The 24,223-nt window shown below is 38.8% G+C and overlaps 2 protein-coding genes across 2 annotated transcripts; both read right to left on the reverse strand.

Moving 5' to 3' along the window:
- Positions 1 to 395: 395 nt before the first annotated feature.
- lrrc73 (leucine rich repeat containing 73) lies at positions 396 to 17,396 on the reverse strand. Its single transcript, XM_027150283.2, has 6 exons — positions 16,420 to 17,396; positions 9,642 to 9,802; positions 9,350 to 9,472; positions 7,500 to 7,600; positions 2,443 to 2,638; positions 396 to 759 (listed from the first exon to the last, which is right to left on the reverse strand). Exons 1-6 carry the CDS (start codon positions 16,689 to 16,691, stop codon positions 689 to 691), a joined length of 924 nt encoding a protein of 307 aa, XP_027006084.1. The 5' UTR covers positions 16,692 to 17,396; the 3' UTR covers positions 396 to 688.
- An 836-nt stretch (positions 17,397 to 18,232) lies between these two features.
- yipf3 (Yip1 domain family, member 3) lies at positions 18,233 to 23,949 on the reverse strand. The gene is made up of 9 exons (XM_027150285.2): positions 23,650 to 23,949; positions 22,779 to 22,988; positions 22,289 to 22,395; positions 22,160 to 22,205; positions 21,914 to 22,006; positions 21,618 to 21,749; positions 21,415 to 21,528; positions 20,624 to 20,747; positions 18,233 to 19,905 (listed from the first exon to the last, which is right to left on the reverse strand). Exons 1-9 carry the CDS (start codon positions 23,722 to 23,724, stop codon positions 19,775 to 19,777), a joined length of 1,032 nt encoding a protein of 343 aa, XP_027006086.1. The 5' UTR covers positions 23,725 to 23,949; the 3' UTR covers positions 18,233 to 19,774.
- Between the last annotated feature and the right edge of the window lie 274 nt (positions 23,950 to 24,223).

Raw genomic sequence — 24,223 nt, forward strand, 5'->3', positions numbered from 1 at the left:
TTATACCATTTCAGTATTTGTTAACATGTCAGGACAGAAATGCTTTAAGCGGATTACAATTTTGCTGAACACTATAAACACAGTCTGGAAAGGCAAGGCAGCATAATTCACTGAGAAATCCTGTTCGTCTAAGGAATTTCATCGCTTTAAATGGTTTGAAATGCAATGTGGGTCTAGTGCAAACAGTGGGAAATGCTTTGAGCATTTTTCCTGATTTGCATTTTAAAGGAAATTCGGCTTCACTCATGGAGTGTGCATCCCTGTGTTTGAGCTGCCGATCATCTGCAGTTTTAAAGGTCAAACCCACGAAAGTCCCAAAAGCTAACTTTACCAACCAGCATCATATATTTATGATGATAAAACCAAGATGACACAGTTATGAAAAAGACACAGCATTAAGAAAGATGTAAATAGATTTATTCAGGCCATTACAACAACCCTACTTAGCTGATCTAATCAGGAGTACACTGTTGCTTAAATAGTAACTTATAAATAGATTGTACATCAGGCAAATAAATAATTTACTATAGTGTATAAGTCACTTGGTGGTCGAGGTTTTTTTGTGCCGGCTTTGAACAGTCTAGCGCTAAATGCTACACGTCATGCTTTGTGAGTGGCTGCACGCTAACACGTGGGCTGACTGTAGCGGCGTGCAGTGCAAACCTAAAACCAAAGGCAGCTCCAGTTATCACAAGTCAGTCTCTCCCAAAAAGCTCTCACCCAGTCCTGATGACATCAGGACCATCTGGGAGTGGGGGTCTGGAAGGGTCAGAGACATTGCGTAAATGTTTGAAATCTGCAATTCTGAAGAAGACAGGAAAGGATGACAACAGCTCTCTAGTACTGTTTCTCTTCCTACTGACTTTTACACATTGTACATGGAGTTAAACGCTAGGTTTTAAACCATATACTGTTTTTTTTACACTGATGCGGCTCTTTACTTAGTCAGACTCGGGTTCTGGAGAGCCAAACGCCTGCAGAAATTATTTCCCAAACACAAAGTATAACAATAGTTGCTGAATACTTGATTATCATTTCTGGGATATTTTGAAGTACTAACATCATAAGACTAACACTGCATTAATAAACTCTGTGCCTTTTTTAACTGCACAGTAAATTGAAATTTTATGTCTGCAAACCAGGGCCGGCTTTTTCTTTATTATTATTATTTATTTTTTTTATCACTACTGAGTTTTCTGGAGTAGACAGATGAATTGAAATGATCCTGTTTTTCACACTGTTGGAGCGGTTGCCAAGGAAACAAGTTTGTAAGATCAAATTGGCTGAGCAGCAACATTTTAGAATGTAAATAGACAGAGTTATAGATGTTAATTTAGTTTAAAACAGCTAGATAACATCAAGACAACATCATTGTAATGTTATGTACAAATTTCTTCGGTACTTTGGATGATTTTGACTGATCGAGACTTAATGCACTCTGAACTCCACTTAACTAAATAACCAAACTGTATTACCCCTAAAAGAAACATCTGTATGGTGTAATCAACAATCTCCATTAAGGTTTACTCCGTCTGCAATAATCAAGATGAACACACCAGTCTAGATTTGTTAAATGATGTAAGGAGAACAGGCCCCCAGTGCTGCTCAGTCATTTCTCTGTGGCTGAACTCATACCTGCTCAAAATGTTAAAAAGGTAACACAGTGGTCTTTGCTATACTACAACTATACGGAATATTAAAAATAAAGACTATGAAGAAGTCGGGTAACAACTGATCTTATGCATTCTAATATTTGGGTAATTACTTAAAATGGCAAGTTTTGGTCAGTCTAATTTAATTGGTCAATTCGTCTATTAATCTATCAGAATGTAAAGTTCTATACTGTAGGTACTACAGTCGACACTTTTTAAGGAATAAAACTGTTGTCTTAAAATATGACCACTCGTCATCTGAATCTGACGATGCAAAAGCGATGCCAGTTTTACTGGCTGCACCTTTAATGGAAATGTACAAACCAACATGAGCTATCTAGCCAATGTACAAATGAATGTTGTCATTGGGATCTGATTCAACTAGTGGAGCTTAAAATACACAAAGCTCTTGTGTCCGAAATATCTCTTGCTCTATATAATTGTGTGTTTTGTTTATAGTACTATTGACAGCTGTGATTAATAAATACGAACCAAATCACAGAGTACAGACGTTAAGAGGTAGAATGCTAATCTCTGCAGTGCCATGGTGATTCAGGACACTCCTGTTATCTAAAAATAAATAAATAAATAAAATCATACACCTTGTCCGTATATTGCACAAGTAATGCTACCGATACCCCTGTATTACTCTAAACACACTAACACTCCTGCTCCTCAGAGTGCTGATGACTCCTGGAAAGTTCCGCATTGAGAAAAAGAAAAAGGGCTAATGAGAGAGTTTAGCTCAGGCGGAAGGAAAGACAGTGTGGGAGAGTGGATCAGCCCTTACTGCTGTGAGGAAGCCAGGCAGGTTTCTCACGCATGGTGACTGAGCTGCCATGGGCCTCAGCATCCCTGTCCTCATCCTCCTCGCCCTCAGACAGGAGGTCAGAGATCTGCTGCTGTAGCTCAGGGCTGATGGCGTTCTCAGCCAACACCAGCACACGCAGACAGGTCGGGTAGTTCTCCACCATGTCCAGGAAGACCTGAGGCCGTAGTAACAGAACATACACAAGCCCATTAACTGTTTCGGCCTGTGTTCTGTCCTAAACAATATATGAAAGTATGATGCAGACAGAATTTACACTGGTATTTAAACTTGAGCATGTGTAAGAGAGAGAGATGGAGATGATGGGGCAATGCAGTGTAAGAAGTGCTCTGCACTCAGCATTAAGTTATTTTAGTCTGTCTTATTATGAGGTTTGTAAAGGGAAATAGAAATTACACAAACAAACGAAAACAAATGGCTTTGCTCACTTTTAATTAATGAATGCTTCTTACCTATTCTGTTCCAACACATTCACATATAAATACAAATACCCTTGACTCATCTGATGGTTAATTTGTTCCCAGCTACTCTCATTTACTACCTGTTAAATATTTAGTAACTGTCAGCTGAGAAAAAGCAACACTAAGCCCTCGTTTAATAGTCAAGTGTGACCAGGACTGAATGCAAAGCACAGTCTACAGTGGGGGAAGGCAGACATTTGATTTGTGATCAGCCAGTGTTTAATTGACATTTCTTGACCATTTCTTTGAGCCCTAATAGTGTACGTCATCATTTGTTCTGGTGTTTTATCCCGTATGCTCCGCTCAGGCAGCCCACACATGAAAGTCTTGTAATAAAGGCAGGACTGAGCACCCACACAACAAACCCAACTGCTATTTGGATTACGAGGGCACAATGTTGCCCTCTAGTGGAGGTTACCCCAAGGACTATTAGAATTTTACATTTGCTTCAAGTGTACTTTATCTCAGTTGTATGCTTGTACAACACACATCATCTGGAAGTCACAAATTTTGGCATTTACCCATAATTTCCATAAACAATGTCACTGATGTCCACCTGTGGCCAAAGATGATTGATTTCATTATGGTTTCAGTTATGTTTCATTAGCTACCTACATGTCCTCACTCTACAGAGATGGCAAGTGTTTAGGAACTAATTTGTATCATAAAGAGACAGGAAGCATCAAATTTCATTAATTCAGTATTATTTTCTAGTCAGACTGTCTGGAAAATTTTAGGCCAAATATGGCAGTCCGGTTGGTGGGTTTTTTGTCATGGTAGACCAAATACTGATGTTCCTCAGAGTGTTCTTTCACAAGGACAAATAAAACAAATAAGAGTTCTCTCATTCTGCTTTAACCTGGGAAAGATTATGATGACTGGTGAAGGACACATGTATATTTTAAATATTTTTTCAGGTGGCATAAAGTGGCAACTCGGACTGCATAAGAGAAACGATTTTCATTAAAAAATGAACTAGTGTTATCAGTAATCAACTGCTGGCAGCTCTGCTGTATGTGTAGTAGTAGACATTGTAATGGCTCAAACATAGGTACTATTAAATATCATAATATGGGATTAAATATTAGTCCTGATCAGAGTCCTCAGTTCTAGTCCTTTATAAACCTGTTTATTCTCATGCTCATGTCCGCATGTTTCTTTTTATAGAATGGTCTGTAACTGCAGCAGTTTGCAGTAATTCACACTAACAGCAATGCTATCATGGCTGTTTGTCTCTCTGTTGACACGCTGCTAGCCGAATTTTTAGCCCTGTGTCAATGTTGACTTGCAGCAAGCTAACCGTGAAGAGAAATTAACTTCAACATCTGGTACACTTAATTATTAACTCAGCTAATGAAACATGCTCTAAGTGACTCACCTCCTTGTGAGGGTGTTGGAAAATGAATAATGAATTAAATCATTTCGTTTAAATGTGGACTGTGATTGAAGAGTTGTACAGTAGCATACTGCACAGCCACAATGATTGGCAGTGCTATTCTGCATTTGGGAGTCACATATAAATGCACACTGCAGAATCAGTTTAGAATCGTGTTAAATCAAATTAATCGAAATATAATTTTTTTGTGTTTATAATTTCAAGCTTTTTGCTATTTTTTTTGAGCAGATAGTGTTTCACATAGCAGCCAGCAGATGTACACATTTAGAAGATAGCAACAGATGCACATTTCCTCACTAATGCATGTATGTATATATCCCTTTTTTTCCCTGAAAGATTTGTGTACAAAGGTAGATTTATTTTTAGAGCAGAACTTAACAGCGTGGAGTGTTATATGGCATAACGAAACACAAGCACTTAGGCCTACTCTGCATGGAACAGTTAAAGATTGCACTGCAATGACTAATAGTTTATTTTAGATCATGCCATTTCCACTCCATAATTATTTGAAATAACACAGCAGTGGTTGCTCTGGGTTACTGAATGGATGGTTGGGGTTTCAAATCCCAGCACCACCAAGCTGCCACTGTTAGGCCCTTGAGCAAGGCCCTTGTCCCTCTCTCTACTCCACAGCATGCATCATGACTGACCCTGCACTCTCACCTCAGCTTCCTAATAAGCTGAAATATGTGAAGAACAAAAAAAAACAAAAAAAAAAACACATATCACAGTGCAGTAATGTGTGTGTCAAATAAAAGTTTAAAAAACAGTAATAAAAACACCAAGGCCCAGACTTCAGGACCACCCATGTGCCACTGCTGGACCCTTGAATAAAGCCCTAAACCCTTAACTTCTCAGTTATATAAATGAGATAAATTAAAGTCACCCTGGATAAGGGCATCTGTCAAATGCTGGAAAAGTAAAATGTAGCTGCAGGATACAAGGCATGTTTAATCTATGACCTTTCTGTAATCACTAAGGAGAGGTTTGACAGTCACAGTCGCAGGATGATAGTTACTGTAGAATATCTTTGCAGTGGGACCAGTCCAACAGAAGGAGCTTTACCTCTCTCTCTTTTGCTCAGCTTAATTATTTAAACTGTTTGTGAAATGTGGCTTGTACCTGCAAAGAACATCTCCTGTATGTCAGATCGAGCTTTGAATAGAAGAATTTATTTTGTGACCTATTCTTTACACCACAGTGAAAATTAGAGCACAGGGTTAGCCATGACACAGCAACCCTGTAGCAGTGAGGGTTAAGGGCATTGCACTAGGGCCCAACATAGCTTGAAAGCGCTGGGGCTTGAACCCCAATCCTTCGATGGAACTGCCCTGGTATGCTAAGTATTAAATAATAAAGGGTGCATGTGAAGTGAAATGAGTGGCAGAATTAAAGATAAATAGATGTTGATTATCTCATAGCAGTTTCAAGTCATCATGTTTTAAAGTTTAGAATTATAATAATCCAAATACGATACATAAATCGTCAAAAAGAAACATTTGAGGAGAGGTTACATTTTTCATAGAAAATCATTATCAAACCCTGCTAACAGATGCAAGAAAAAAAAGGAGAACAGACCATATGCCATAAACTTTGAAGTTTATGAAATAGCAGAAGTATAACATGACAGATTAGACATTAGCAATTGATGTACAGTAAGGGGAAAGAATATTTGATCCCCTGCGGATTTTGTACATTTGCACACTGACAAAGAAACCATCAGTCTAAAATTTTAATAGTAGGTTTATTTTAACAGTGAGAGACAGAATAACAAAAATAAATCCAGAAAATCGCATTTGAAAAAAGTTATAAATTGATTTGCATTTTAATGAGTGGAAAAGTATTGGATTCCTATCAATCAGCAAGATTTCTGTGCTCCTAATCTCAGCTCATTACCTGTATAAATGAGATCTGTCCACAGAAGCAATCAATCATATTCCAAATTCTCTACCTTGGCCAAGACCAAAGAGCTGTTCAAGGATGTCAGAGACTAGATTGTAGACCTACTGTACAAAAGGCAGGAATGGTCTACAAGAACATCGTCAAGCAGCTTGGTGAGAAGGTAACAACAGTTGGTGCAATTATTTGCAAATGGAAGAAACACAAAATAACTATCAATCTCCCTCCTTCTGGGGCTCCATTCAAGATCTCACCTCATGGAGTTTCAATAAGAAGAAGAACATGTGAGGAATCAGCTAAGAACTACATGAGAGGATCTTGTCAATTATCTCAGAGCAGCTGGGTCCATAGTCACCAAGAAAACAATTGATAGCACACTATGCCATGAAGGACTGAAATCCTGCTCCAAGAAATCACATGTACAGGCCCGTCTGAAGTTTGCCAATAAGCATCTGAATGATTTAGAGGAGAACTGCGTGAAAATGTTCTGGTCAGATGAGACCAAATTTGAGCTCTTTGGCATCAACTCAACTCGCCGTGTTTGGAGGAACAGGACTGCTGCCTATGACCCCAGTAACACCATCCCCACCGTCAAACTTCATGCATTGGGGTGTTTTTCTGCTCTAGGGACAGAATAACTTCACCACATCACAGGGACGTTGTGCACGGCCATGTACCATCAAATGGGTATTCCAGCATGACAATAACCCAAAACACACAGCCAAGGCAACAAAGGAGTGGCTTAAGAAGAAGCACATTAAGGTCATGGGGTGTCCTTGCCAGTCTCCAGACCTTAATCCCATAGAAAATCTGTGGAGGGAGTTGAAAGTTCGAGTTGCCATACATCAGCCTCAATGACTTCGAGAGGAACTGGAAGTGGGACAGAATCCCTCCTGAGATGTATGCAAACCTGGTGGCCAACTACAAGAAACGTCTGACCCCTGTGATTGCCAACAACTATTTAGTTTTGTGAAGGGGTCAAATACTTATTTCACTCATTAAAATGCAAATCAATTTATAACTTTTTTGGAAATGTATTTTTCTGGATTTCATTTGTTATTAATCTGTATCACACTGTTAAAATAATCTTACCATTCAAATTATAGCCTGATCGTTTCTTTGTCAGTGTTCAAATGTAAAAAAATATTTTTCCCCTCACTATACACCTTCACTATATGAAGTGGGTCACACTTCTAAATCCCATCAATAGTTAATTCAGAGTGTTCTGCGTATACTGTAGCATTCTTGCATGTATTGTTTACCTGTGCTGATTGATTTGTGAGCCCTGTTCCCTCCAAGTCTAAAACCTCCAGAGTCCTGCTGGATGCCACAGCAACAGCCAGCATGCCAGCTATCTGGTCCCCTAAGAAGTACATTTTAAAAAAAGAGCTGAGACAGATAGAAATGTTTTCTGCTTTGGAGTCCTGAATTTGCAATCACTGCATTGCTGCAGCAGTTTGGACACTAAGATGGTATTTTCATTCTGTGGAAAGAGGCAAATCAGCAAAACACCTGGAAAATAGAACAAGGACATGGCATCATTAAATGTGGAGCAGACATCTTACAGAGCACACTAGCACTTTTTTTTACCTGTGCTCATCACAACGCAAATGATGTATGTAAGCACAGGCTAATTTTGGGACAGGCTAATTTTGGGATAGGCTAATTTTGGGATAGGCTAATTTTGGGACGACAGACTTAGAAATGTAACCAACAATTAAGTAATGAAAATAAACACAATTAAGATAAAGCTTTTAAATCTTTTTATTTATACATAATTACCAGAATAGATCTGTATCTCTATGGGAAAAGAAAGTACTCCAGCTAATTAGGCACCTACAAAAAACAGTAATGGCAAAACTTTAGAATTTGTTGAGCTGAAAAGCTTGCGATTTATCAGAAGCCGGTTACAAGACAGCCTGACACATTCAGACTTTCTTAAGCAAATGATTAAGGGAAGTAATCATCTGAAAAGTACAACAGACTTGGCCTGTTAATAAAACAATGCATCAGAATAAAATCACAGTGTATTGTTCTTCATTGTTTTAGATAGTGTTTTGTGTTTATCGGGGGAAAAAAATTATCTGCCAACTGAACAAGACTATCTCAAGCTAGAAAGGAGTAAACAAAAATGCCTGGAAGTTCATTATATGGTCAATAGTGTAGGTGGAAACCTGACCATCACGTTTAAATATTAACGTGATGCAAGTCGTGGTCTGGGAGCAAGTCGTAGAGAGTCTGACTCGTAATCCTAAGGTTGTGGGTTCAAGTCTCGGGCTGGCCACGACTGAGGTGCCCTTGAGCAAGGCACCAAACCCCCCAACTGCTCCCCGGGCACCGCAGCATTAATGGCTGCCCACTGCTCCAGGTGTGTGTTCATGGTGTGTGTGTGTTCACTGCTGTGTGTGCACTTTGGATGGGTCAAATGCAGAGAATGAATTCTAAGTATGGTTCACCTTACTTAGCCATATTTCACTTCACTTTTTCACTTTTTTCACTTTCACTTTAAATATTCAATGCTTGCTGAACATTCCAGATTCAGTTCCTCTTTGTGGTTATAATAACTTCCTCTCTGTAAGGAAGGCTTTCCACTAGATTTTGGAGCAGGGCTGTGAGGATCTGAGCTCATTCAGCTACAAGAGTGTTAGTGACATCGTTTTGTGCATTCTGAGCATCGTCGTACCGGAACAGGTTTGAGCCACTGAATGCTACAGAATATAGAGACTTTCTAAACAATTGTGTTTAAAAGTTTGTGATAACAGATTAATAAGGACCCAGAGATGAGTGAGATGGTCAAGTCTCCACTGAAAAAAGTTTAGACTGATGGTCATTTTAGTATGGTATTCTTAGTCTGGGACTTAATGAACCAGTATTACATAATGACTGTATTCATGACTTCTAAACTTCAATGTGTCCACATACCTTTGATTATATAATGAAGGTTTAATAAGTTTATATTTGGTTACGCAACATACTAGATAGATTTGACAATTAATATCCAAATTATTTTTACTTGACAAGATGATATTTTTGGATTTGGATTTAAGTCATCCATAAAGTATGACGAATGAATTAATACAGCATTTTGTCCGGCATCTTCAAAAATGCTTACCTAAGGGATTGTAGTCTAGATTAAGGACCCGTAGTTGTGAGCTGTGAGCCACTGCGATTGCCAGGCGAGCCCAGCCTTTAGTGGTGACGGCTGGGTTTGCACTTAGTGTCAACTCTCTCAGACCTGCAGAACAAAAATATAAGTCCAAACAACACATTAGACATGACAAAACATTTAAACGTAAGGATTCTTAATACTTAATTGCTCTGTAACTGATTTTGATGTTACATGGCTGAATAACAAATTGCATTTTTTTGTGTTTAATTAATTCAAGAGTAATATGAATTTTTACCAGATTTGGCCCCATCTGGAGGCAACATGCCACAAATCAGCTGAATCGCTTCATCTCCCAGCATACAATCGCCAAGGTCCAAGGACACCAGAGAGGGGTGAGTTGACAGCGCTGTGTTCAGAGTGACCAACCCTGCATCTAAAAGAGGGCTTCCATGCAGACTGTGAGGATGAGAGCAACACACAGACTATTAGAGGTCATGTTATACAAGGTATTAGTCAAATACACTCAGTGCATTCTGATATCATGTGTTATAACTAGAGGGTTTTGCTTTGCTTTGCAGCACTTGCTTTGATAAAGGTCCCTTTGGCCTTTGCCTAACTGTGGACTGTGTAGTGGAAATGTTAAATATAATGAGTGATTTTATATAATTGTTATGTGCTTTTACCGTATTGTGTATGTCAGACCAGCAAGAAAGAACAAGAGGCCCTTGTTCCAGCCGTTAACATTGTACATGAAAGAAAGATGGGAAATTTAGTGGAGTTTGTGTGCATGTGCTCGATAAAAACTGAAAATGGAACGTGGCCTTGCTGAGGTGACTCAGCGATACATCTTCAGTAACCAGGGAGGACGCATGAACACACACACACACACACACATACACACACACACACACACACACACACACACACACACACACACACACCTAGGGTACAAAAGGGAGAGCTGTACACAAAAGAGACTTTGCACTGTATGGAAGACACCCTTTGCTGCAGCAAAATAAAATTCTCTCATTACTTCTTTGCTTTTACCACCACCTCGGAGTCTGTGTGTTTTATACATCTAGATCAAAACTGCCACCACATTTTTGGAGGTTCCAACGAGATCCCTTCATCTGTGTGCTAGTCTCGAGGTTGATCCCAGATCGGTCTGGGCCGGATCAACCCGAAGACAGTTACTTTGTCGAACCATGCAATTGACTACTAGTGGGGAGATCTGGACAACAATGAGACTGACCCAGCGACGGGATCCTGAGCTAAGTGGTAAGATTTCAATTTATTTATATTCTCGATTTTTCCATCTTCAGACATTCTGCCTCAAGGAAAGGAAAAATTTAAGTTTGGATTCTGGCCAACGGTTCAGAGAACCGGTAAAACTGCATACAGTAAATATCTCCAGGAACTGACTGCATACTGCAACACGTAAGCCTTAATCATGTAATTACTTTCAGCAAGCTTTAAGGAACGAGCACAGCGAAGTGTATCTGCCCAGATAAAATTGTCTGTTGATTGTTTGGAAGGAAAAAAAAAATTAAAAAGATATGGGTGGTGGAGGAAGCAAAGATGAGAGTGATGATTTTTTTTAAAGACATGTAAACATCCTAATGTTCAATGTTAACTAATATAACTAATTACTGACCTGTTTCTGTATCGCAATATCGTATGTGGGTGATAGACTGGATTTCCAGAAAAGGGTAGTTTTAGAGAAAGGCAGTTAGAAAAGTTGAGAGAAAAGTTGCAAGAGCATGAGGCTTCAAAGAAAAGAGGGAAAAGAGACGAGAAGTAGATTAGGTTACATATAATATGTGCCAGAGCACGCAAAACAAACACAAACTAATTCACAATCTTCCTCTCTTCTGTGTATTAAATCTCTTGTAGACCCAGACCTGGACGGCTGCCACCCAGACCGCCACCTCAGGCCTTTTGACCAGGCCTTCCCAGTAAAAATGGACATGACAAAAAAATCTCCTTATGCAGACAAGAGGACGATGAACAGTCTCCAGATATCTTGCACGACTGACCGAAGTACACTGACACGATTAAACTCACACCATACGAGACATGTCTGAGAAACAGTTTCATAAGTGGATTAAGAGAGGACATTGCAAGAAAAGTGAAGCAAACACTGTCTCACCATGGTCAGTTGTCTGAGGCCCGATGAGATTCCACCAGAGGGAGAGGCCGTGGCCGTGGAAAAGGTAGAGGAAGAGGACGGAGCAGACCTGGATTTCAGAGTGGATGTTTTTTAGGCAGAGGTTCAGACTACTAGGCACGGGATTGCCCTAAGAAATATCGACTGGAAGCTGGGAAGCCGAGAACCAGGAGGCATGAGGTTTGGACGGGTCTGAGACAGGTGTTCACCTAGGGAATCTAACTCTTTTATGCAATGCAATAAATAAAATAAGCTAACTGTTCCATTTTCACCTGACACTAATTCAATGCCTAGCAAAGAATTAGAGTTTGCAATCTCCCATGTGAATGAAATCTTTGCTAAATATACTGTAGTGAGCCCAGGTTTAAAGAAATGCCTGTAACTACATTACTTGTCTAACAAATACCGATAGAGCAGGGTACTCTGTGATACGATTGTGTAAAGTTTCCGTTCCACCTAGAATGTTTACTACAGGAGCATCAGGAATGTCAGTCATTCATTGAGACATTCTCAGTGCCCTTAAGGTGAGAACCATAACTACTTAAGATAGAATATTCCCCCTTATCACACAGACTACATGACACCAGACGTTCTGCATTGCACTGCAAACATACACAGACACGAACCAGATGAGAGCTATGAGAAGGAGTGGTTTAGGAATATCCAGATATACTGATGCTGATGTTTGATATGGAGTGAGCACAGATGTGTTATAGAGGTAGACTTAACTCGGGTTTCAGCTCAAGCTGGTCATCCAAACCCATTCCAAATGAAACATGCATCGCCACATCTCTCTTTAGCTAAATCCGCGAAGATGAGTGGGAAATCGCTCAGACTCATGATTGGGAGCAAACCTAGCAGCCAGCTGTTTTTTACAGCACAAAATTGAATGCATATAGCACACCACTACATTGACTGGTTATAGCCAAAAGAGATGTGGACCACCCTAATCTGGAACTATTTGTGGATGGAACAGCATCCAGGAACTCAGAAACAGGTCAAAACTGTGTGGGGTTTGCAGTAGTCACTCAGAACTTTTACTCTCAGTTAAACTCCCATCTCATTACTCAGTAATGGCGGCAGAACTTACCACCTTTATAGAAGCCTGCAAATTGGCAGAGGGTAAGACTGTGACTGTGTATACTGATAGCTGTTATACTAGGGGCTTTATTACCTCCTCGGACAAACCCATCCCGAACCATGGCCTTATAACTGACCTCCTGGATGCAATCCTACTTCCAAAAGCAATTGCAGTTTGTAAATGCAAAGCGCATACATAAACAAAACACAAATGTTGTGACTAAACTGTTTTAGATCTCAATAAACAAGAGTATGAGCAATCATGAGGAGAAACAATGCTGGACAATGCTGGGATGTGTCTAAAAACAGGGTGTTTGTTATGGCCCCCCAGGGGGTAAAAATGTTTCCTTTTTATGCTAAATTGACACATGGTAAAAACATGTGTCAAAATGAGGCATGGTAACAGAAATAAAGAAACGTTGTCATTGAGCATTTCATAACATTGTCATTGAGCATGTCATAGGCTTTATTAATTATTTCCAAAAATTTTGTAAATGCTGTGTCATATGTGCAACAAACAACGTTGGAAGCGGCATCCTGGTTACTCGGAGTGTACATCCACCACCGCAAAGGCCATTTGAACACTTACAGAGGGAACACCTTTATTGAGCAAACACCTAGTGAATATAAGAAGTACTGTCTTGTCATTGTAGATATGTTCTTTAATGGGTAGAAGCTTTCCCTACATCTTAGCAAGATGTCAGTGCATTGGCTAAAGCACTTTTCACTGAAATTATTCCACGATGGGGAATTCCTGAGAGAATTGGCAAAAATTTGTAAACCAGGCTCCACAAAAAGTCAGTGAATACTTAGGATTCAACCTAAAACAACACTGTGCCCATCATCCAGCTATTAGTGGAGCAGCAGAAAGGGAAAATGGCACACTAAAACACAAATTGGCCCTTTCAGTAGAGTTGATGCATATGCGAGCACAAGCAAGAGGTAGAGCTAACCTGAGTTCCTTTAAAATTCTTTTTGGCAGGCCGTTAACCACAGGAGTGGGACCCCAGGGAATCCAGAGATCCAGTATCGGCAAATGTGGAGATGAAATGCTGAACTACTGCACAAATATGTACTCCGTGTTATCTGATATTCATAGACAGGTAAAGACGCCCTTCCTAAACCACATACAGATGCATTGCATGACCTGAAGCCTGGCGAGTGGATCGTGGTGAAAGTCTTCAACCTGAATCAGAAATACATGCTAGTGGCTGAACTCTCCGTGATAACCAACAGACCAGTCGAAGATCACCTGAGAGGAATTAGAAAAGTGGTTACTGAATTCACACACCATCTCACTGACATCACAGATATAATTGACACTGAGTTCCGAACCAGATGGGCAGGTCCACTTTTTCCACCTGGGGTGAAACTAAGCCCCTATGAATAAGAGTTCAGCTATCACCACCTCTGAATGGTGGAGCTGTTCATCTCTGCATGTACAAGAAGAAACCTCATCAAAACCTACTTTACCATTCCAGAAGAACTGTGTGGAGAGATTTCTAACATCATCACTGCAGAGGCAGAGAAACGTGGGTTGAGACTACATCTGTATGACAATCCGCACTCACTCATGAGCCTAGACTGGTAGTGTTCCCAAGCCCTGAAGAGGTGGGACGAGTGCGAAAGGGCAGCGCCTGCACTCTGAGCACCGATATACATCAAGAAAGGTGAATGTTCGCTTAAAGTTTAGTGCTGTCCACATGAATCACCCAACAGACATCCCAAATATCCTGTTACTGAGACACAGAGAGTTGAAATTTGACGAGAGCACACCTCTGCTGGAGAGAGAAAAGACGACAATTTTGATTAGTGGAGAGAACAATTTCGAGACATGGACTTTCCGCCTGATCCAACACAAACTGACTATGCTCCGGCATTGACAAATATAGGTGAATAAATTTGCTTTGCTTGTTTTATTTTCTTGCATACCATTGACCGAGGTCTTTCCCTAATCATGATTATGTTTAAATTTTGTTTATATAATTTGTCCTAAAGGACAAAAAGGAGGGAAGTGTAGTGGAAAAATATCATGTTTTTTTTATATAGCTGTTATGTGCTTTTACAGTATTCTGTGTGTCAGACTAGGGAGAAAAAAACAGAGGCCCTTGTTCCTGCTGTTAACATCGTACATGTTAGAAAGATGGGAACTTTAGCGGATTTTGTGTGCATGTGCTCGATAAAATCTGAAAATGGAATGTGGCCTTGCTGAGGTGATAACTCAAAGAGATACATCTTCAGTAACCAGGGAGGGTGCATGAACACACATACACACCAACACACAGCAACAAACACACACCAATGAACACACACCAAAAAACCTGGGGTACAAAAGGGAGAGATGAGATACTAGAATATGCCTCTCACTGTATAGACTTTGCACTGTATGGAAGACGCCTTTTGCTGCAGAAAAATAAAATTCTTTCTTTACTTCTTTCTTTTACCATCACCTCGGAGTCTGAATGCGTTTTATACATCTAGATCAAAACTGCCACCAGAACTGTTAGCTCTGAACAGTGTAGTGCAGCAAACCAGTTCTAACCCTAACCCTAACCCAGTTCTTCCCCAAAATGTGGCCACAAAGCTGGAAGCACATAATTAGACATCAAGTGAACATTCAGTTCTTGATGTTAATTTGCTGGAAGTAGGAACAATGTGCAAGCGTAAGAATCTGAGCGACTTTGACAGGGGCCAGGTGGGGAGTTCCCAGTATATGTCGGTTAGTATCTACCATAAATGGTCAAAAAAAGGGCAACTAGGGAACTGGTGACAGGTTCATAGGCTCACTGATGCATGTAATAAGTGAAGGCTAGCCTGATCCCAGAGAATATCTACTGTAGCCTGCTGTAAACGTCAATACTGGAAATTATAGAAAGGTGTCAGAACACACAGTACATCGCAAGTTGCTGCATATGGTTGGACTCTGGGCACTCTGACTGGTCTGTGTATATGCAAGCTGTCCACTACCTAAAGCACCTACAATGGGCATGTATGCATCAGATCTGGACTATGGAGCAATGTTAGAAGGTGAACTGGCCTGATGAATCATGTCAATGTGTGTACATTGCTTATCTCTGGAAAAGAAGGAAATAGGATGTACTATGGAAAGAAGGAAAGATAATGAAGGACGTGGATGTTAATTTTCCATGTAGCACCTACCTAAACATTGTTGCTGTCCAAGTACACCATTTTATGTTAACAGTATTCCATGATGGCAGTGAGTGGCCTCTTGCAGCAGGACAAGGCATCCTGCTACACTGCAAAAATTGTTCAGGAATGGTTTGGGGAACATAGCCAGAGGTTCAAGGTGTTGACCTGGTCTCCAGATTACTTAGATCTCAGTTTAATCGAGCATCTGTGGAATGTGCTAAATAAACAAATCTGCTAGAATCGATAAAGGCTCCACCGCAACTAACAGGACTTAAAGTTTTCTACTGCTAACATCTTGGTGCCAGATCAAACAGCACACCTTCAGAGGTCGTGTGGTCCATGTGTAGTCCATAGAGCTGTTTTAGTGGCACCAGATGAACCTACACAATATTAGGTACGTGATATTACTATTACGATAATCTTTATATTTCTGTAACTCGGTACAATCTCATTGTACACTGTCAGTTTAATTGCACGGCCTAATTCGGGTGTTCTATTATCACTTTCATCTGTTATATACGAGTTGATTCGATCCTGCTTGTTATTTCACTACAGCAGGAGTTTATTCGTTATGAGTGAATTGTAATGCAGCTCTGAAATGGGAGTTATTCAAAACAAGGTGAATAAACCTGATTTATGACAGAGGGACATGTTCACTACATAATGTTGTACTTACAACAGTGTCTGTATGGACCTGTTGGCTGTGAGCGCTTCCGCGAGCTGCTTTGCGCGGCCGCTGCTCGACACCACGCCCAGGTTCAGGTTGAGCTGCGCGAGCGAACGCGACTCGGACACACCGCGACACACGCGCCCGAAGTCCCGGTCAGACAGCTGACATCCTCTTACCGACAACAACCTCACGCTGTTCTCCTTCAGACTGTCGCAAATGTCTCGGATTTCTGCTCCAGACAGCGCCTCTCCTGTGATCTGAATGGAACCCGGCAGCATACTGGTGAGGCTGGAGGAGTCACGGACGAGTCGACACCATAGTCGATTCAGGTAACTGGAGGTAAGGCGGCTGAAGTTCAGGTTCAAAAAGAGACGATGACGCTCTAAAGGAACGAGCTACATCATCGTTCAAATACACGACAGAACAATAGGGTGTTGATGGGAAAAATGAAACATGCCGTTTGATAAACTATAAACCCTGAGGATTTGTGCTCATGTTATTAGCAGATTAGCTCATCTCTAAAGTTACCGCATTTAAACATACACGGTTTCTCTCCTGAACCTTTCCTCGTACAACAGAGCCTCGTTAAGTGGTGTTCGTTTCGTTTGAGCACAATTCTTATGCTGGCAAGCCAATAAACGTGGCTTTAAATCCTTGAACAGGTGCAATTTTCTCAGTCTCAGGTTGTCCGCTGCGTTTTGCGGCATCCAAGACAAAGCTAATCGTTCCTGCTGTCCGTTACCATGGACACCACCCGTCCTGTGTCTATCCAGTCCAGTCACCAGTGATGCTCTGAAAGCTGGAGGTGCTGATAATCCGCTTCTAAGAGATTTGTGCTAAGGGTAACCTACAAAACAGGTCTCCACTGAGTGCGTTTCCTAAAACTGGGAAAAGATCCCAGAGCTACTGATGTCACTATACACCGTGTTAGGGATCACATGCGATTAGTTGGGTCTAGTTTGCTTGTATGAGAAGCCTCATACCCTGAGGAAATTAAAGAGCACACGTCGCTTTCTAATGGTTCCATTTAGTTAGAGGTCTTGTTGATCATTTATTTCATAACATGGACATTGGACCAGCCTTGACTTGTTCAAAAATGTTTCAGATTTACTAATGGCTCAGATCACACTTGATTGGTCAGCACGCTAGATGATCTAAATAAGGAGTATAATGTCTAAATGATGTCTCTGTCTTAGTCATTTTAGTAATTTATTATGCAGTCTATCCCCAAAATGTGATTGCTTATAGTCTACCAGTTGTACTTAGAGTGGATCTGGTTGCAAAGCCACATTTCCTATGGAGCTTGGTGTAATATGAGCCCAGATTCTTGTCACAAACACAGGTGGTATACAGCAAGGACTTCTCAAGGCTGAAAACAGATCAGCTTTATCTTTATTGGGTTACCTCAATAACCCAAACTAGTATACCACACTAGTTCACATCAGTATGTTCCACTTCATTTTCTAACATATTAAATATAACCAGTACTGTGTGACTAAGAAATGTCCTGATGGCAGAAATGGTAATGTTTCAATAACCTTAAACTTGACAATAAAATAATATAATCACAGTAAGAAGCAATGACATTGTGTCATGTTACAGATGAGCTGACTTTTGTTGGCATGGCAACAGCCAGTGAATTTTACTCATCACAGATCAAACATATTGTCACACATCTTTAGTCTCAATGAATACTGAATATAAATGATCAATAAACTGTAAACACACTGAGTATATAGTGGACCATGAATATAAACTTGTAACACTCATATGCTCTTTACGTTTATGAATTCGCAGAATGAAAGAACATGTGTTAATCTTGTTTTAATACATTACTTTTATTCTAAACTTTCTCTGTACAGCATTCCTATAAATACAAATCCACATGTCAAAGAAAAAATAATGAGCACAAACTGATATCCATAATCTCACACCCAAAGTACCTCCAAGAAATCAATGGAGGTGTAAATGACAGTTCAAATAAAACTGAATTAAAAAAATGACACAAAGGAATTCATAACTACATGATCACCACAGATCTGCATCAAGAATTTGCTCATACAAAATAAATCTTTGCCCAAGTAGAAAGTACAATAGAGAAATTGACCAGATATTTTTCTGATTGAAAAAAAGCTTAAATTTGGGAGTAAGCAATGTAGTGCCACAATTAGTGTAACATATTTCTTAATCCTAATGTTTCATATCATCATTATCAAATTTGTTTTTTTTGGGAAAAGAATTGTAAAGTTGTGAGGTTAACAAACAACATGTAAAAAATCTTTTAAATAATAAGCATGTTTTTCTTTGACCAGATTAAAAAGTACCAATAAACCCCATAAAAGGAAAAGTTTTACAGATTTGTTTTAGTGGACCCTCAAGATCTGCAGTACTTCTGCAGAATATCTGCTGCAAATGTGAAATTTGCAGTATATAAGCACAAGCAGGTTTCACAATATATAATTAAAGGTGGATTTCAAACATCTCTTAGAATAAATGATACAGAATTTAATCAGCCCTAAATAACAGTGTGTGTAAACAAATTTTAAGGAGCTTTAGCCAGGATGGCTAATAAAATAACAGCGTCTCAATTTTCATTTACAACTGCACATGTATATTCCAATTCCATTTAAAGGAAAGTTTACACCATCTAGTGAAGGGTATAGGATTACAGACTATAGAACTCTTATCATTTTTAACATTAATATAATAATAAATAGTGTTGTCCTAACAAGGATAATATTTGCAGTTGAAGCTTCTCTTATTTTAAAAGTTATTACTCAAAAATTCCCACAACTAGAAAAAGGTCCAATATTAGACTTGAGATGGTGTTTATAAAATTGGTAAATTGTAGGTGAAATAAATTCACCTGTTACGAAAGCCAAAACCTTATGTAATGAACTCTAAATTAATTAGTTCATGTGGTGATGCATCGCTCAGGTGGACAAACTTCATTGCACTTTACTTACAGAAATGAGTCTTTAGTGTTGGCATTTTATACAAAAAAAAAATTGTGTCAATGCCAATAACAGCAACTTAGAGCAAATGTTCCTGTTGCCTAACAAGGTTTTACAACAGCAGATGATCTCAGGGAACTATTAAAGTTAAGACCCAAAAGAATAATGAGGAATGTAGGCATAATTTTTTGTTGTCTAAGCCTATTCAGATCAAGATCAGATTACACCACCATATGACCATATCTTATGCCAGTCATCATGTCAAATATGTTATTATTTAACCGTTAGCTAAACTGACAACTTACTGAGGTGGTAAATATGAACTCCTTTTTTTACGCACCTGTGCCTAGTTTGTTCACACCAAACCAGTTTCCTTGTCCAAAGAGAAAAACATGAGAATAAGTGATTTACTGCAAGTGTATGATTGCAGCCACAGACTTCACTGTGGCATTCATAACAACAGTAGCCACGTTAGGGACATCTCTGGCCACTCTCTGAATGGGGGGAACATTGGGTCCTTCCAGGGTGTCCAGGATCCCTTAAAAAAACAATAATAATAATTATATATAGGCCATGCTTTATTAATAACCTATTATTTAGTAGTAGTACTAAAGAATAACAATAGTAGTAATAGTCTATAATATTTATGAAATGACACACATTGGCACATCAGTTCTGTTAAGAACCAGCTAATCGTGTTATTAAACAAAAACTCATTGATATAGGTCAATAACCTCATTCAAAATATAAGATGATTTTTAATGTTATTACTAATAATACAGCACAAAGAGATCTTGAAGGTATTAGTACACATTTCCTGAAGTGAACAGAAAAAGAAAATTACACATAGCACTCTCAATTCAATGTTTTAGGTGGGCAAATTTTTCCAAAATTCTGACCTACTTATACATCATTTGGACCACATAATTGTTTCTAAATGTAGAGTCAAGACTAAAGACAAGAGATCTATTATCACACGGTAATAATAATGTCTAGCTATGCACAAGAGACAATACTTTCATTATTTGGTGGCCCATTGGGACGTTGGACTCCTTTCTTAAATTTTCTATAATAGCCCAAGAAGTAATATATGTACAGGACCCTGAATTAACTGTGAATCAGATCAAATGAAAGATGAACAGTGACTGAATATAGTTTGGTAAACATACAAAATAGAGTGAATACTGAGCATAGATTTATGTGCAATTATAGTGAAGGATCAGGCATTTCATAATCTCTAAGAGCATACTCGTTACCTTCAACCATCTTGTGGTAGGCAAAATGCAGGTAGAGCAAGAAAAGCATGTGGAGAGCCGACAGGGTTCCACACAATATGAGACGAGGAGTTTTACCCACAGTACGAGAAATCAGCACAGCTACCTAACACAGAAAATGGGGGAGAAAGAGAAAATCAGGACTGAACTGACTCGACACATCAATTTCTGTACTAGATACGCAGTATGGTTCGAATACCAGTGCACTATGAAGAAATTTGATTTAATTACTTCTCCTCAGATATTTTATTCCATATTATTTTAAACAATTTATTATGTAGTGAAAGCAGTTTAGATGGTAAAATAATTGACACTTATGTACCATGTATAAAGGTATAGCTGTCTACTTAAAGAGACAACGTTAATCCACACTGTGTGTTGGAGGTGTGCATGTGTTACAATTTAAAAGGAATTAAATTATAATCCTTTTAAAAACAAATGTAACTAGTTTTTGGCAGGGTTTTTAATAATGTGTTCCTGAATATAAATAGTAACTGTATAGAAATATGTGCTTTAAATAACCTAGTAATTCTCCATTTTATTTCTAATAGTTTTTTTTTATAAACTTAATAAACACTTGCATCTTAATAAATATATGATATAGCATTTTGCTGATTGGGTCAGTTACCTTTAAAAAGTGAAATGCAATACAAAATTTGATCAGTGCTGTCTTTGTAAAATAAATCATTATGAGCATTAAACTGTGGACTGAACCCTGATGTCTCATGTGAATATGTGAATTTAAAATGACAATAAAATTAGTTTGTCATTACCATTCGAAGGGTAGAAAGTCCTCCTATTACCAGCCACAAAATATAGAACAAGGAGTGAAAGTGGACATTGTAGGTGATGAAAAGGATCACACAATGGCCAAAGAGACCATAGCCCTGTAAAACACAGTTTCAAAGCATAATACAGATGTGCCATGGGACCACCTCAATCAGAACAAATCAAATCTCATTCAGATGTTACTCACTAGTAAAGACAACATCTGGAGCATGGTGATCTGAGAGTTGCAAAGGTAAGCCAAGAAATAGATGAAGGAGGATGTTCCAAGCCAGTAACCAAAACATGTCCCAATGGCAGTTCCCATAAGCGTGCCCTCTCTCTGTTTTAGTAAACATCATTACTCGGTGAGAAAGATGATGCAAAGAGATTTAACAAATATTCCTTACAGGCCTCCAGAATGGGAGATAAATGTATGAACCACAGATTTACACAAAATTCTAATTGGCTGACTAATAGCTGTGAAATGTATAGAGTTTTACATACAATAACAGTTCCAGAAGTCTTCATGCCATGAAGCAGGATGGCCACCAGAGTAAACACTAGCATCATTGGACCATACAACTCCCCAGCAATTTTCTATTGGTTTGAATAATACACACTTCAGCAGAGCTCTCGAAAGCCTTCAATTTATACACACTTTAAATAACAATTTCTTATTAAATTTTCCACAAAGATCAACCATTCAGAAAATGACTTTCTACTGTTAAACAACAATGAAAAAAGGCTTACCTGTGGGAAGTTGATCATTTTTAACGGAATCATGGATTCAATTATTCTGTGAATTTGAAATATCATTAATGGAAATACCCAAACACAAGCACATTACACATGTGAACATCCCCTTGTTTTGGATTTTACCTGTTTCTCACTTGAATAGGCTCCACGTCAAAGTAAGGTCGGAGGATGTCGATGTTAGCATACAGGTTAAAGGCTTTTGAGGCCTGACGCTTGCCTGCTTTCCAAACCTGTATCATGTGGAATATCAGTCATGTGCTTATACATTTCACCTCACTAAGAGAAAACTACCTCTATGTTTCTATACTTTATTGGACATTAACTGTGAATGAAAGCAGATTGAAATGCACTAGTGACTGAATATAGCAGAACTGCATGCTGAATAATGATAATATAGCAAGAATGCATCAATAATTAAATAAAATTATAGATTGAAACAATAAATTTCTGAATGTCCTTAATGTCTGCGTTAGATTTATAAGAGTTGAACAATGTACATGGAATTGCAATTACATATCAGCTATCACTTGTATAGCAAGAAGAGGACAGCAGACTAATAACCTGTATACTGTAACAACATAAAATTGTTACTCGCCACTACATGGCTGCTAACCTCATCTGCAACTTGTCTTCCTAACTGGCCTTTAAGGCCCTTCATGCCGAGGAACTCTCCATCTTCTCCAGCCTCATCCTCAGTAGCTGCAGCCTCAGCTGACACCTCCTCCTCTTCCTTCATCCTCTGGTGCATCTCTCCCATGTCCTCAAAGCTGGAGCCAGAGGTGTCGTCCATGTTCTCCATGTCTATAACTGCTGAGTTACTACCCTGTAATGATATGAAAATGGAATCAACACACATAGAGACTAGACTCCTCTAGTAAAAAACACAGAAATGTAAAAACATTACATTGCCAAAGTGATTTTTGGGACAATGGTAAATGAAGTGGTTTAGAGTCAGAAGGGTTTTGGGTTCATATCCCTAGAGCCACCAATCATTCCATTACACAGCCTGTTTTAAGATTTACCTCATTTCTAGATTATTTTGGACAAAGGAGACATATAATGCAAAGTAATTGAACTGGTTATTAACCATAATCGTTGCTATCAATAAACAAAAACACACACACACACACAAATAACATGTTCAAAAACAGATTAGACTTTATACATTTGGGCTGTTTATAGTTTGATATAGTGAATGTGACACTGTTTAAAACATTTATCGTGGAAAAAATAATAATAAATATTCGTCAACAACTAGCTAGCTAACAAAGTTAACGACTTAGCCGAGTCGCTGGACGGATGTAAAAGTGCCCTAGTCTATAGGTAGGGCGCATAGACAGGGAGTCGGGAGTCATTTGTGATTCAAATGGTTAAATGACAACAAAGACCTCAAAAACGAACTAAAAACGCATCGTGGCATTAATTATTGTAGCTTTAATGAAGAAGATTTAAAATAGAAAAGTCTGTAAATAACGCTAGTTTACCTGAATCATAATGTTGTCATCAAAACCACCCCATGGTTCCGTATTCGTGTGTTTGGCTCCTTCCGATGCCGACATTTTAGCCCTCGGTGTAACGACACTACAGTACAAAGTTAAACAGCGGTGCGACTACAACGTGTCTATACAAAGGCACAAACGCTCATTATACTCTTAGCTAGAAATACACGAATTCGGACGATTGTTCCTGCCAGAAACGTTCAACGAAATTCCACATAGCAGCTGTGAAGCAAGAAGCAATAGAAACCGACACTATACAAAGAATCGATTCACTGATCCGAAACCAAAGCTTCGAATGCCAGATTCACGTCACGTGACGCACTCACCATGCGTAAACAAAAAGTGCGACAGGTTGTGATGATCGGCTGATGACTTTAACTTAATTATCACTTAACACATAACTTCATTGTTTATCTTGCCAATATTTTATACATAAATGTTAGATATTAAAAATTAAACCCTATTTTTTTACTTTATTATTATTATTATTATTATTATTATTATTATTATTATTATTATTATTATTATTATTTTAATAACCATTGTTTCTTATATTAGA

This window comes from Tachysurus fulvidraco, chromosome 4 (assembly GCF_022655615.1).
Source record: "Tachysurus fulvidraco isolate hzauxx_2018 chromosome 4, HZAU_PFXX_2.0, whole genome shotgun sequence".
Classification (NCBI taxonomy): Eukaryota; Metazoa; Chordata; class Actinopteri; order Siluriformes; family Bagridae; genus Tachysurus; species Tachysurus fulvidraco.